Genomic DNA, 15,398 nt, shown 5'->3' with positions numbered 1-15,398 from the left:
AGGAGAATCCATGGATGGCAGTGTCACCACAGGAGTTGCAGCTGCCCCTGGAAGCTCTGCAGGAATTCTCCTGTCTTGTGAATTTAGGCAGATAGGGAATGAGGGCTGAAATGTGCATTTTAAAACTTGAAACTTTTATGGTTCCCTGACTTCATTTAAATTAAATCCTTGGTTTTTTTGGTTTTGAGCCTGCGGTTTACTCCCAGTGCATTGCTGACATTGCCTGACCCTGTCCCTGCCTTCTACAGTGCTACTGGTTATTATTCTTCCCTAACATCACTCTGCTGTAGAATCAGTATTTCTCAGCATTATTGTGAGTGTTCTCCCCAGCCTTGCCATTGGATGTTCTGTGTGGGCACTTTAGCTTGTTAAATATTGAGTCTGGGCTCTTTGCTCTGTTGTCAGCATCAGCTCTTTGTTCTTGTTCTTTGTCTGGATGTTCCTGCTGATCTTAAACCTCAATTCAGGGTCTTCTGTTTATTTTATAGAAGATGAAAAAGCCCCTTGTTTGTTTGAAGAGGAGATTTTTGGAACTTGATTCTTTGTGTCCGCTGAACTTGTACAATAATTTTCCGTCCATCTGTTGTAGTGTGGGAACGTCTTGGGAAAAGGGTTTGTTTCATTTTCTTCATTTAGTGGGGCTTAATGATCCTGCACACAGTGTGCTCAGTGTCTGGGCAATGCTGACATGACTCAGTTGTCAGGAAACATCAGACAGCAAAGCTGTCAGTTTGGGGGAAGTATGGCTCCAGTGATGCCTGAAAATAACCCACTTAATAAAAATATCCCAGTTCAGAGGCTTTAAGAACCTCTTGCAGAATTCATGCTGCTTTCTCTTCCCATTTGTTTTTTCTTAGGATTTCCACTGTAGTATTTAAATGAGTAAATAAATACAAATACAAGTTGAAAATAGACTCTTTGAACTGGCTGATTCCCTTCTTGCTTTGAAATGGTTTTGCTTTCTTAGTGTGGTACCTGCTTGTATGTAATTTAATGTGGTTATAGTAATTGAGGCAGTCCGCAGGAACAAAGGCCCTTCCCTATTTTCTGCTTTTCTTCCCTTATTTTTGTACTATAATTTGATAAATGATTCATTACTCCAAAATTGTGTTTTTACGAATGTTTACCATGGGAGAGTCATTTGAATATGCAATGGAACTTTATGTAGAATAAAATATGGTACTAATGATGTCACAGCTAAGCAGGAACATTATCACCCTGCTTTGTGAATAAATTCCCCATCCACTAAAGCAAGTTTGATGTATTTTCCCTCAAAAGGAAAGGCATTAGTCAGTCTCCATTGAAATGGAGCAAGTGCTTTCCTGCAGCCCTGCTTTTGCCTTGCCATTTTGTTTGTCTTCCCAGCTCTACTAGAGTTTAAAAACACTCTGGTGACTGAGGCAATTTATGGGGTTTTTTTTTGATCACTAGCTCATTTTGCCTGGGTACAATGCATAAATCCAAGTTAATCATTTAGGTGTAGAATGTCCTCTGGATCACCTGACGTGTTCATGCCTTTCAGGCAGTGTGGATATTGCTTTGCTCACGTCTCTCTGGATAAAACCATTGTTGCTTTGGTTTATAATGGCATTCATTTTAGGGGCTGTGTAGGACTTTTATGAAGGCTGTAGCAATCCACTTGTCTGTCATTCCCATTTATTCCTCCCTAGTCTGGAGCTGCCATGTCCCACTGACTCAGTGTCAGGTTGTGTGGCTTCCAGAGGCTGAGCAGACCTTCTCTGCCCTCTCCTCAGGGCTCCCAACATTCTGAGGTCACAAAAAAAGCACCAGGAAAGTTGATGGGCTGGGAATGGGGACAGGAATTTCTTCATTTTTAGTTGGATCGTTTTAGCCAAGCCAGTCTCTTGACCCCACTGATGACAGGAGATGGTGCTGGCACAGGAGAGAAAGTGGGGCTGAGCAGGTGTTTTTGGGGGAAGAAAGTGGTTGGATTTTAATGAACTTGGGATGACTGCTCCACGTAGCAGCATCATAGATGGATCTGGTTCATCCTGTGATTGCACACTTACCTTGAATTCAAGTTAAACCCAGAGAGGAACAGTGTGCCCCTTTCACTGCCTTCTGTTTCCAGATGTTGTTCACATCGGTGGTCCAGCTTTGAGGAGCTGCCTATGGATTTCTGGATTCTTAGATTTCTGTCTAGAGGCCGCTTGACATCCTGCGAAAAAAAATGCACTGAATAATTCCAACATCAGGCATGTGCTTTACTGATATCATTTTAAGTCATCTGACAGTGATATTAACGAGCATGGGATGTTCCCAGGCCTTTTTCCTCCTTGGGATTAAGAATTTATGCTTTCTTTAGGTGGCAGTTTGTTGTTTAGTTTCTCCTCAGTAGGTCTTAATGCTTTTGTCTTCTGTGTTAAGGAGCCATTTTGTATTAAAAATGCAGAATATTCAGGTGGAATCAAGGTTAAGATTCATATTTGTTCTACAGTAGGAGATTCTTACTGTAAGTTAGGGAGGAATTTTTCACACATATCCTTGGCTGCCTGATGCTGTTTCTGTTGGAGTTGGAAAGGCAGAGCCCTGGGCAGGGGAGTAAAGGTTGTGCCATGGCTGTGTAAAGATAAAACTGTCTCCCTAACCTCAATCCAGGCACTGCTCTCCATGTATTTGTTGAGCTCTCAGCCTTGTGCAAAGGTTTGTCTGGCAGAATAATTTGGGTTTCCATACATGACATTACTTTATTGTGCATAAGATTTCTGCTGCCAGAAGAAATCTGGTTTCCTACTCAAGGAAAACTGTAAATTGGAGTTACCTCCGTGAGTCATTATTCACTGTTTCTGTGAACTTTCTCAGTTTCTTTCTGTTCTTTAGGTGATTGACAGAAGTAGTGAAATGTGCACACATTCCTGTGCTCCTGGAATGGAGCTGCTACAGCCCTTCCTTGGCTGGACATACTGAGAACACATATCCATGCTGGCTCAAGGGCTGGGAGGAAGCAATTTGCATTAAATCAGATGGTTTGTGTATCTCTACTGAGTGTTTTTGTTTTTTCCTTGCAAGATACCTCAATAGCTCCATTTGTTTGTATCAGGACTGAAAACAGAGATCTTTTAGAACATTCTTTCCTCGGTGGAAGTTATTTTTTTCCCCCAGCCAGTTGTGATTGCCTTGCAGGATTGTTATTGAGCAAATTGAATATAGGTGGGCTCCAAAGGTTATTTCCTGGGTGTCTCATCTCCAGGTTTGTGTAGTGAAAAGCAAATTGACAAAGAATCATAGAATAGGTTGGCTTGGGAAGGACCTTGAAACTCATCTCATTCCAACCCCTACCATGGGGGATGTCTGCCATGGGATTTAGATGCAGCCTTGGTATTATCCCTTGTGCGTATGGCTGTGCTGCTGACCAGACTGGAGATCCTCAAATGAGAGGATCCACTCCCAAACGGAAGCAAAGTCTACAGAGAAACGCTGAGCTGATATTAAAATCCATTCCATGGTATTGTAGCTCATTTAAGGCAGACAGAAGAAAGCCCACCCCATAATGCTCCCCTGTGCAGGTGATATCAGCTGGGTTTTGTCACAGCAAAGCCTGTGTGTGCAGGAAGTGTTTTGGAGTCTTTTAGGTAGAGCTATCTAATTGGAAATAAGGATAAGCTGGAAATGTTTCAAATTGACTTGAAGGGTTATTTTTGATGTAGCACTTCAGAGCAAGATACTATTATATGGTTATAATTTATGTTATATGTAACGTATTTTTTATATATAACATACATCCATATGCATATATGTAGATGTATAAAATCTGTATGCTTATTTATAGCATTTATAGTGTATATACATGCCATATATATATCACACCAGCAGGTGTATCCTCTTCATTTCACTTGTATTTTTATATACTCCTATTTCTGGCTTTTATTTGTACACCTGTTTTTCCCTCTTTCTACCTCCAAGACTTTTACATGCTCCTTAAAACAAAGTCATAAATTCCCTCTTTTCTCCCATTCTTTCCTGCAGCACATCCTGGCTCTGCTGGAACCAGAAGTGGTTTCTCTTCTTGCTACCACTGCACCATTTCCATCAACCCTTTAAGAATTTGTTTCTTTTCAAAGCTTGATGTTATTCAGAGAATATTCATATTAAGATAGGGTTGTGAATATAATAGGGATTAAAAGTACAGTTTTAGAATCTTATCATCTGTACTAAATTCTTTTTTCTTGGTGGACAAGGTTAAAACTCAATATTTATTTCTGCAACTGCCACTGGGCAGTGAAGAATTCCAACATTTCCTGTTGATAAAATGGATTTCTGTTATTGCACTGTGAAGTAAAAATTATGGCATAATTTTGCTCTTAAATTTGAACAATAAAACTAAATACATTTTTGCCTTCTAAATGATTTGCAGGTTTTTCCTCTTTTCCTCAGCTTTTTGGGGTGTTTATACTGTGCATGACAGAGTTGCGCCACTGAGCTTGCGAATAACTGACTTGAAATTGCTTTGAATAATTTTGCTTTTTGTTTTCTGGCTTTTTATACCTAATCAGAATTGATGTGACTGAAGTACAAATCTTCATAATAATCATGCATTTACTGGCAGTGATTGGAGGACCACCTTTTTGGCAATCTCTGGTAATTTTGCTCATGTTCTTATTTTATTCTTGGTAATTATCCCGTGGTCACTGAAGGACTCCTGCACATCTCGAGACAGTTTTACTTCTGCAGGAAGGTTTCACTTTTCCTTGTAAAAGGAAACAGATTTTTGAATTCAGATCCCACAGAATTAACTGTGGATTCTGGCTGTACCAGAGTAATTAAAACAAGATTTAGTCTCTAATCCTTTAATACTTTATGTGACTGCAAAATTGGTGCTTTGGTATTTTTTATTTGCTTCTGTTTGGGGAAAATACGGAGTAAATGTGGTTGTGTACTCAAACATTCCACTTTTCATGGGAAAAGGAAAACACTCTGAACAGGCGAAATGCAGAGTTCTGGATTTTGGCAATTGTTGCTTTCATTACCTTTCCTTTATTCTTTGAAACTGTGTGTTCCTGTCCTGGCTCCCTCATTTCTGGCAGCGTAAATTCTCTTCAAAGCCTGTTAAATGCTGCTCCCCAGACTTCTGAAGCTGGGTAATTCCTGTGGGATGCTGAGTATGGCTCCAACTTGGATCATTTGGGACATGCAAGTAAAGCAAGGAAGCTTAGGGTAACTCATTTAATAGACTGTATATTTGGAGTTGATTTTCCTGCTTGAAGCAAGAAAAGGGCTGCAGTTGCTGGAGTTTTCTCCCACAGGCTCTGGAATTTGAAAAAGCACAAACACTTTGGGAATATGAAGCTGGAGTTCAGCCCTCTGGAAGTTGTTCCTCAGGCAGATGTAACTGCAGTATATCTGGACAGCTCCAAACTCCAGCTGGGATCCAGCCCTGTGAGAAGGACTCCAGGGTCTGAGTTGCCCAGCTGGCTGTGGTATTTGTGGGATTGGTGACAGGAGAAGTTCCTGGAGGAAGCAGCTCTGTGTCTATTTGCGTGGTCTCTTACATGCTCCTCCCTGTTGCTTCCATGGGCCCTTAGCTGGCCTCTGCTCTGGCCTGTTTCCTCATAATTTTATTTTTTAAATCCCAATTCATTCTGCACAAAACTGATGGAACGTACCCTGTAATCCTGGCGGTAATTTTCTGGCAAAATATTCCAGACTTGCTTTAATGCCAACTCTGACAACTACTCCTGACTCTGTTCATTGCCTGCTGCCACTTGGTTATTGCCATGCCGGAGCCATTCCCAAACAAAATCTGGAATCATGGAATGGTTTGGTTTGGAATGGACCTTAAAGCTCATTCAGTCCCACCCCCTGCCATGAGCAGAGATGCCTTCAACTAGACCAGGTTGCTCCTAGCCCTGTCCAACCTGGAATGCTTCTTTCCCAGGGTTTACCTGCATTCTGCAGCTCTCTGGGCAATGCAGCCTTCCCTCTGTGATCAGTCTAGGAGAGTTTAACAGAGAACGTGATTTGCCTGTAAAAGATGTGACTGGTGATACTTCCCTGCATTGCTGACTTAGTTTTGGGAAGTTCTGCCTCCTTGTGACATTGGATGAAGCCCCTGGAATCACCAGGAGGGACAGAATAATTGCAGGGACTGTAGTGATACATAGAATACCAGACAGCCTTGCAGCTGTCTTCTAGTGTCCTCTGAATTAAAATTCAGGGACGACAGTGCCGCTTTGTAGGAACATTTCCCTTTCTCCCTCTACTCAGAGGGAAAAAATAAAAGTAATCTGATATTTGCTTGATTTTGTGGCTTCCCACATTTGGCTTTGTTGCTCCCATTTTGTACATGGAGAATTCAGCAGGTGCTGGCTTTTAAATCCACTCCTGGCTTTCCTCTGCCAAATTTCTGTATGTGACTGTTTCTCATTAATTTTTTCTTCAGACATGTTTTGCACTGATGCAGCTGCTGTGGAGGCCAAAAGGAGGGTGTTAAGAACCCAAAACTGGCCCAACTGGGCGTTGCAACAGTGTGGTGTTATCTTTTCCTTCTCTGAGCATCCTTCTCCAGTGTTCTGGTGGTAGCTGGGAGTTCACAGGGTGTTTTTTGCAGTCTTTGTCTTGAGGACATGTCAGTCTTAATGTCTTTTGACTCCTGTAATGGAGTTTGCTACTGTTTCCTTTTGCTTGTAAAAGTCAATCCACCCTGTTCTTTAAATACCAAAGTATCAGTTCCAAGGCAGAGGCCAGCACAGGTACCTGCTTTTAGAAGAGCTTGAGGAGTCCTGAGCCTCCTGACATTAATGGATGATTACAAGTAGTGCTCCAGTCTGCAGTCTGGCAATTCAGGCTTTCCCTTTACTTGTCTTTATTTTTTCTCTACAATCTTCTAGGAAATGCCTTTCTTTTTTTTTTTTTTTTTTTTTTCCTTAGCAGGGCAGCCTTAGCAAGGGAGAAGTATATTTGAATGCCATGAAACTTAGTAGGGTTTGGTGAGAAGGCTGAACAAGGCATGAAGGGTTAAATCTCCTCTGCCTCTTAATTATGCCCTGGAAATATCAAGAGATTCCATTGCTGAATGGAACAGAAAACTTAGGATCTTCAAGTTCTGAAATTGTTTGGACAATGCTCTCAGACACAGGGTTGGATTGTTGAGGTGTCTGTGCAGGAACAGGGGTTGGACTGGATGCTCCTGATGGGTCCCTTCCAACTCATAATATTCCATGATTTACCTGCTGAAAGGACTCTGAGGGTGTCATTAAAGAAAAATAGAAGCAACTGGACCTCCTTTGGGTTACTGTTCCTGGCCAGACTCACTGGGGAGCCAAGCATTTATTCAGTTGAGTGCCGTGACTTCAGTTCCTGAATGAAAAGCTTTTAGTAGTTGAATAGATACAGTTGGGAGGTTTTGGATAGTTATCTCTAAATACTTGCTTCCATAACATATTTCCTGTGGTTTACTTTGGACTGTTCTTCATTTCTAGTTTTTCCTGTTCTGCTTGAAACATGGTTGTTAAAAAATGAAGGAAACTTTCGAAACTGCCTGTGCTTGTTTTCTCCTTCTTTAGCAACCTTATCCTTCCTCTCCTGGGTCACTGACTCTGATCTGACTTGTCTGATCTCTTTGCTTGCCTTGCTTTGTGCAAAAGATCAGATCCAGTACCTGAAAGAGTTTCTCTGACCATCCCAAATGTCTCTTGTTCTGCCCTGTTTGATCTTGACTGCAGCTTCAGGAAAGGTGATTCTCTTCCCTGGGATGATTTAGAGCAAGTTCTTGGTTTCTCTGCTTTTGGTGTCTCTTCGCTAGTAACTGAACATAAGTCTGGCTTTCTGGGAAGCTTCATAGAAGGATTTTTGGAAAATACATTTTTCTCTGTAGAAATGTCAATCTCTGTATAGCAGAGAGAGAAGAGCAAACGTTGTGCTGGAAAGTGGAGTGTTTGAGTGCACCTGAAATATTAACCCAAATTTGAGTTTGTGCATTTTTTAACCTCTTGTCTCTCTTTGATTAAGATTCCAATACTGAATATTCAGGTGAAAATATTCCCAGCTCTTTGTACTGTGGCAGGAACCATATTCTCCTGTACAAACTACTTTGGTGTGATCTTCACGGGTGGAGTTGGCAAAAATGGATCCACTATAGCAGTGAGTACCTTGGACTGCCAGTTCATCCTCCTCAGCACGAGACTCTTCAGCCACAGTTTGTATTTAACATAATTCCTCCTCCATGGGAAATATTTTCCCCTCAGCTCTTTGCTGGCTTGGGAAAAACAAGTTAATACTGTGTGTGTAAGAATAGTAGATTTAGGAGTCAAAGTTTTAATTTTTTTGATTAAAAGTACTCATTGTACTTTGATATTTGCTTTTGAATTAATGAGAAACCAAGTTTACAAATACACCCCTCACTGAAGAGTTCATAGCAGAAAAATCCTGTGCAAAAATCCATTCAGAAGGAAATTTTTCAAGAAGATTCTGGGTTTGATCTTTCTGAAAGATCTATGTTATTTATATTAGCAATGTAAAAGAACAAGTGGAGGTGTCTGCACAAGCACCTTCTGTTGCAGTGTTCTTGCTGCCTAAAATCTGATTTTTTTTCCCCAGCACGAGAAAGTTTCCACCACATTCTCAGCTGCTGCGTGCTTGTTTCACCACTTTTTGTTCTTTTTACCACCAGCATTCAGAAAGATGTTTCTAATGTGATTTTACTTTTAACCTCTCATTGCACACCATGTGAGGGCCTCTTTGAGGTTTCTTTGCAATGTGCACATTTTATTAACCTCATGCTTTAATTCTCACCATAGGGAACAAGTGTCCTCTCACCTTTTCTCCATATTGGCTCAGTGATTGCCTTGGCTGCAATGATCTACAAGAAATCTGCTGTGCAGCTCTTTGAGAGGCACCCCTGCCTCTATATCCTGACTTTTGGCTTTGTGTCTGCCAAGATCACAAATAAACTGGTGGTGAGTGTGCCAGAACCTTTCCAAGTCTTGTTGCAGGGTGACTTTTTGTAGATTATGGAGCTCTCTGGGTGTTCCACTGAGTAACTTGGTCTTGTTTATGCACTGAAGAGATATTTGTGCTTTGCTTTAGGTAGCCTGGAGGTGCAGCACAGTCTTTTTCTCTGTAAAGTTTGAAAGAGCAGTGGAAAGTGGTTGCACAGGCAGCACCAGGACAGCTCAGAGCTGTTTCTCCCCCTTCCCCAGCTGTTAATTCATGCTCTTGCAATGTATTTGTGCACATGTGTGAAGAGTTGGGCTGGAACAGAGGTGGCTGGAACCCCCCTCAGATGCAAAGGGGAGAAAGGAGAAAGGTTTGGCAGAAGGAGAGGAGGTGATGGAGCTGCTGAGGTTTGGAACACTTGCTGAGAGTTTAACTTGAAGAATTGGAGGAAAATAAGGGTCATGATCTTTAACAGGTTTGTAAAAGGGCGGAGGTGTCAATGAATGAGGGTTAAACAGCTCCTGCCTCAAATGCCATCCCAGTTCTGCAAGCCTCTGTTGGGCTACTGTGAGCTGGGTCAGTGCTGGACTTAACACACAGTGAAAGAGTTTAAATTCATAGTGGAGGAAGAGTTTAAGCTCACAATGGAAGAAGAGTTTCTTTTTTACCAGGCCTGCTTTGGTGCTCAGTCCCATCGCAGCCATGCTGTGCAGTGAGGATGGAGTGTGGGATGGGTTCTGTGCACGTAGGGAGTGAGAAGGGCATGCTTGAACACCAAAAATGTTCATCAGATTGTAACTAGACAGAGGTGGTGATCCTTATGGAATGGCAGAAAAAGAGGTGAAGAGAGAGGAACACCAAGTGTCCTTGACTTTAAAAGCTCCAGCGGCTGTGAGTTTTTGTTTCCAGGCTCTTTAAATTTACCAGTCTTTAAAACTTTAAAATTTACCAGTCTGCTTCCATTTCACTGTTTAGTTTCTGGCAGGAGGAAGAGGTGAGCTGGAAAACTTGTTAGTTTTTATTTCCTGTGCTACGTTCTCTGCTCTAATAAAAGGTGCCCCTCTTTAAACCTTGCATCTCTGTAGCTGTGGAGCACCATGGTTCAAACAATATTGTTACTGCCACTTGGGTATTTGATATTTTGCAGTAATGTGGCTTGAACTGTATGGTTTTGGCTTTGTGTATTCTGAAATCACTCTGCCTTGGCTGGAATATGTTTATTTCTTAAGCTTCTCTTTTTTTACTGCAGGTTGCCCACATGACCAAGAGTGAGATGTATTTGTATGACACAGCATTCATAGGCCCAGCATTGCTGTTCCTTGACCAGTATTTTAACAGCTTTATTGATGAGTACATTGTCCTCTGGATTGCCCTGGTAAGTCCAGGCTCATTTCATTAATTAGCTCTGCCACTGATTCATTGTGTTGGCTGTGCCCAAATGAATCCCCTGGAGGGGGGGTTGGTTTGAAGCTGGTGCAGAGCTGAGCAGGGTCACAGTGTCCCTGGTTTGGTGTTGGGACTGTCCTGGGCACTGTCTTTAAGGGATGGTCTGGGGGAGAGGATCAAGGCTCTCTCAGTCAGTTTGCAGAGGACACCAGTTTGGGTGGCATGTGGATCTTCTGGAGGCATCTGGACAGGCTAAGGCCAAGGCCAGCAGTGGGAGGATCATCTGTGGCCAACTGCCAGGTCCTGTCCTCGAGTCACAACAGCCCCATGGAATGCTCCAGGCTGGGAGAAGAGTGGCTGGAAAGCTGGGAAAGGATCTGGTAGTGCTGGTGACAGTGGCTGGGTATGAACCCAGGTGTGCCCAGATGGGCAGTGGCACCTGGGCTGTTGCAGCCATACTGTGTCCAGAAGGGCCAGTGTGGTGGCACTGCTGGGGCACCTCCAGTCCTGGGGACAGCTCTGGGCCCCTCCTGGCCAGAGAGACACTGAGGGGCTGCAGCGTGTCCAGGGAAGGGAATGGAGCTGGGGAAGGGTCTGGAGCTCCAGGAGCAGCTGAGGGAGCTGGGGGGTTCAGCCTGGAGAACAGGAGGCTCAAGGGGAACCTTCTGGCTCTGCACAACTCCTGACAGGAGCGGGCAGCCAGGGGTGGTCAGGCTCTGCTGCCCGGGAACAAGGACCAGGACAGGAGGAAACAGCATCAAGCTGGGCCAGGGGAGGTTCAGGTTGGATATCTGAAAAAAACGAACCAAAACCGCTGAAAGAGTTAATCAGGCATTGGAATAAATTGCCCAGGGCAGTGATGGAGTCACCGTACCTGGAAGTGTTCAGGAGGTGTCTGGATGTAGCACCTGGGGACATGGGTTAAGAGTGATTATGGTGGCTGTGGAGTGATTGTGGGCCTCGATGACCTTGAAGGTTGCTTCCAACCTTGCTGACTGTGATAGTTTAAAATTTCAAAGCACTGTAGCAAATATTCAAAGCTTAGAATAGAATATTTTGCAGATGAGTGTTGCTGCCTCTTTAGCAGGGGCTCTGTGCTGTGCCTTAAGCTCTGGAATGTCTGTTGTGACTCCAGCACCCATCAAGAAAAACATCCTAAATTCAACTTATCTGGACTTATCAAATGCTCAAGTTTAATGTACAAAAACAGTGTTAACCTTTTAGTAAAATTGTGTTGGTGTAAGGTGAAAAGATGTTGTGTGTGTGGTTATCACCATTTAGTGTTAATGGGGCATTCCACAGTATTTCTGTAGCTGCTGTAACTCTTTCCACTTTCTGATTGTAGAATTAAGAGCCTATCTTTTCTTAGGCTGGAGGAAAGCCCAGTATTACCAGAAAGTGTTTAGGGAGTGACACCCCATCCCTAGAAGTGTCTAAGGCCATGTTGGACAGGGCTTGGAGCAACCTGGGACAGTGGAAGATGTCTCTGCCCATGGCAGGGGTGGAGCCAGACGGGCTCTAAGGTCTCTTCCATCCCAAGCCAGTTTGTGATTCCATGTTTACTCCTGGAGCTGGAGATTCAGCTCAATGGAGTGCAGTGCTGTGGAGTGTGGGCTGTTATACCCTGTGTGGCACACAAGGAACATGTGGCTCTAACTGTGGGTGATATTTCCCTGTGCAGATCCTGTCCCTGTTTGACCTGCTCCGATACTGCGTCAGCGTGTGCAACCAGATCGCTGCTCACCTGCACATCCACGTGTTCCGCATCAAGGGCTGCCCCACGCACTCAAACCACCACTAGGGATGGGAGCTGCCTCAGGGGGATGGAGAAGGAGTTGGGTTTCTACAGGAATGGATGAAGACTTGTAGGAGACTAAGGCTAAAAGCAGATAAGAACAAAGTAATTTATAATAATCAATGTTGTATAACGTTTCTTCTTTGTTATCAGTAACACTCCTTAACTAGTCTCCTGCCTGAGAGAGTGAATTCCAAGTACACCCTAGTCAACTCTCCATGTAGTCAACTCTGTTGGTTCCAAGCCTGGGAAAGCATACAGGAAGTAAATGCTCTGTCTTTGTAATTACCTTGATTACAAATTAATCTCTATATGGTGAATGGATCCCCACCAACTGGAGTTTCTAATGTAGTATAATTACAGCTGCAATCTGACTTGCTTTTAATTTTAATATTTCATCATCTCTTAGTGAAATACTTGTTTAGTGTCCACTTGGAATTTATTTACTAAAGACTTGAGCTGGTAAAAACCCAGAGATATCTCACTAAGTTGTGTGGCTGCAGCAGCTGCCAGGTGGGAGCCAGGCTGGGGTGGTTTTTGCTTGTGCATTGCTGACAAAGCGGTTTCATGCTGAACAGGGTCCTGCAAGCCAAGGGGTGCCCGGCATGCAAAATAGTGTGGTATCTTTGTCAATTAATTTTATTTTTTTAAATAAACATTATCTAAAAAGACAAGTTATTTCTCAATTTTCTTCAGTGGAAAAGACTATAAGAAAAAAAAATTACTGTTTACTTTTTTATGTATAAAACTTAAGCAAAATTTCCTTTCTGCTCTTAATAAATAAGAATTCTGAGAGCAACAGTTGTCTTGAGATGTATGTGTTGCTCTGTCCTGTTTAGACTTGCGAATGACAAACCTGCCTGTGGTTTAGAGAGTGGTTTTCCAGTGCTTTTATGTGCATCATGTTATCATTCCAGGATCTCCGAGAGCTTTGCCTGCCCTTTTAACTGTGGTGAACTGCATGAGGGACACTGAGATTATTGGAGGGTTTAATTGCATGTTAATGAAGTTCACCTGGTGCCACAGGCCCTGGCACTGAGGGGAGCTTTAGCCCCTGAGCAAAGGGGCTGAAGTACTGAGCAGGGAGTGTCTCCAAGCAGGATCTGCCTGGGCTGTGTGTAGCAGTGAGGCAGGAAGGAGAAATGCTGCTCCCTTCTCGAAGCGTGTCCTTCAGAGGCTGCTCAGAGCAGCCACAGGAACAGCCATTTCCAGTCCATGCACACACACGTGCCTCAGAGGAGGAAAGACAGGAAGGGCCTCCTGGATCATGTATGTGAAAAACGAGGTTCACTTGGCAAAAATTAAAAGTTTCATAAAAAAAGACAAATAGACAATCAGGAGACAATAAGAACAAAAGTGTTCTTTTACAAGCTCCTTTTACCTCCACATGGGATTCACCATGCGGGCACCCCGCTTAACAAGACTCATCCCTTAAAAACACTGATGTGTTGAGTATTCATACATTACAGACATGATTCAAACATTGCTTTCAAATCATAGGTGCTCCTGTTTAATCTCAACCCCCTCCTTCTCCCTTCCATCTATAAACCTGGTCTTCTGATGGCTCCATTCAGTTGCAGGGCTATGCCATAAATCTTTTCTCAGAGCATTTTTAGAGTTTTTGCTGGTATCTCTTATCAAGCTAGGATACTGTGAAAAAAATTCTTTGGTTATCTTCTCTATTTCTCGAGCTAATTACAAAAGCATTTTTACATAACATAGTTTCTATTTTGCTATTATTCTATTACCTAACAATTGCATTTACCATATTACTGAAAGAAACTATATGAATACAGCATAACTTCTCAACACAACACATGGGATATTCATTTTAATATGTGTGAAAAGCTAATTATACAATATGCATTTATAACAATGTAGTTCCAGTAAGGTTTATTTCAGCATGCCCAAGGGATCAGGGACAGAAGACAAGACCATGGGCTCTGCACAGGGGTTAAGGATGGAGTCAGGATCTGATGGTCTGAGGGCACAGGGGCGGTACAAAGGCAGGGCAAGGGGCAGCAAACTCATGGGGGGATGAAGGATGAACAATTGGGGTGGGCAGGGTTAAGTGGCCAGTGGGGCAGCAACCTAAGCTGGATTGGCAGTAGTTCTGCAGGGCACCATGTGGGAAGCCTTCTCTCAGCCTAGGCAAGGAAACTCTGATACATTCTTCCAGGGCAAAGCCTGGAAGTTTCCCTGGGGGGGATTTTTAGAGTTCCCAAAGCTGTGGGGAAGATGCTGGGGACAGAGTTGGGACGCTGGGATCCCATGTCTGAAATCCCTGCCCTCTAACCATGGAGCATCTCTCTGAAAGTGGGAAGGAAATTCTCTGTGCTGGGAGGTCAGGCCAAGGCAGTGCCTTTGGACAACGACACGGCGTTTGAGGAATTAAACACAGCTCATGGTTGAAAAAACCCCAAAAACCCCTCATACCTCAAAAACAATAAAGCAAAACCTCCGTCAGCTCTTGGAAGTGCTGACGTAGATTTCCTATGATACCCCAGTGATTAGAAAATGTGCTCAGGAAGTGGAGAGAAAACTCAGTTCCTGCAGTGCCTGGAGAGGTTTGAACCTTTGTTCTCTCTCCCTGGGCAGTGCTCAGTGCCCAGCTGCCATGAAGTGAGACTGGGCTTGCTTGTGTCCTGGCAGGGACAGGACTGGAGGGGACATGGAGGAAGGTGGCTCTGGTTTAGTGGTTGCAGCGTTTGTGGGGAGAGACCAGGCTGGCCCTGCTGGGGACTGGAGCAGAGATGCCAAGTCCTTTGGCTCAGCCTTGGCACAGGGAAGTGACCAGTCTTGTGCATTCTGTGCTTGGAAAAGTCTTGGTTCCTTCCTCTGGGGTGGCACCGTGTCAGCAAGTGAGCTGGAGGTCATGTGTCAGCCTGGGGCCACTGAGAGAATCAGGAACATTCTTGGGATGAGGAGGAGACTCCTGTAAGGCTTCTGCACTCCACCCTTGCACTCCCACTTTGAATCTTGTGAGCAGCAGTTTTATGGGCAAGCGCAGGTGAGGGTTCTTTGGGGACCTGACCCTGTGTTTGGTGTCCCCTCAGGGTCCCTGCCAGGCTGGAGCAGAGTTTAGGGGTTTGATTCCTGCATCCTGATACACCTGAGGCAGCTCCCAAGTGTTCTGGAGCTCTGCTCTAAGTGTCTTGGTGCCGGAAGCATCTCCATGTATGAGGTGACAGCTCTAGAATGACATTTTTAGATATAAGTGGAATTCAGGGAACTCATTAATTGAGTTTTAATTGCAATGAGCTGGAGAAAGGGTTAATCTGGACAATGCAGCCTCTTTCAAGGGGAGCAGGTAAGAGTCTGC

At 43.7% G+C, this 15,398-nt stretch overlaps 1 protein-coding gene across 2 annotated transcripts in view; it reads left to right on the top strand.

The window, feature by feature from the left end:
• CEPT1 (choline/ethanolamine phosphotransferase 1) overlaps positions 1 to 12,877 on the top strand; it is a 30,015-nt gene extending 17,138 nt beyond the window's left edge. Inside the window, exons 5-9 of one of the 2 annotated variants that reach the window (XM_063418332.1) lie at positions 4,515 to 4,599; positions 7,969 to 8,100; positions 8,757 to 8,915; positions 10,145 to 10,270; positions 11,963 to 12,877. In XM_063418332.1, coding sequence (XP_063274402.1) covers positions 4,515 to 4,599; positions 7,969 to 8,100; positions 8,757 to 8,915; positions 10,145 to 10,270; positions 11,963 to 12,082 — 622 coding nt within the window. In that variant the 3' untranslated portion in view covers positions 12,083 to 12,877. The remainder of the gene's footprint in view (positions 1 to 4,514; positions 4,600 to 7,968; positions 8,101 to 8,756; positions 8,916 to 10,144; positions 10,271 to 11,962) is intronic. The other variant, XM_063418331.1, reaches the window with a different exon arrangement.
• Positions 12,878 to 15,398: the final 2,521 nt, after the last annotated feature.

Source organism: Prinia subflava, chromosome 23 (genome assembly GCF_021018805.1).
Source record: "Prinia subflava isolate CZ2003 ecotype Zambia chromosome 23, Cam_Psub_1.2, whole genome shotgun sequence".
Lineage (NCBI taxonomy): Eukaryota > Metazoa > Chordata > Aves > Passeriformes > Cisticolidae > Prinia > Prinia subflava.
Note: the sequence above shows the minus strand (reverse complement) of the source record. Positions and strands in the feature narration are given on the sequence as shown.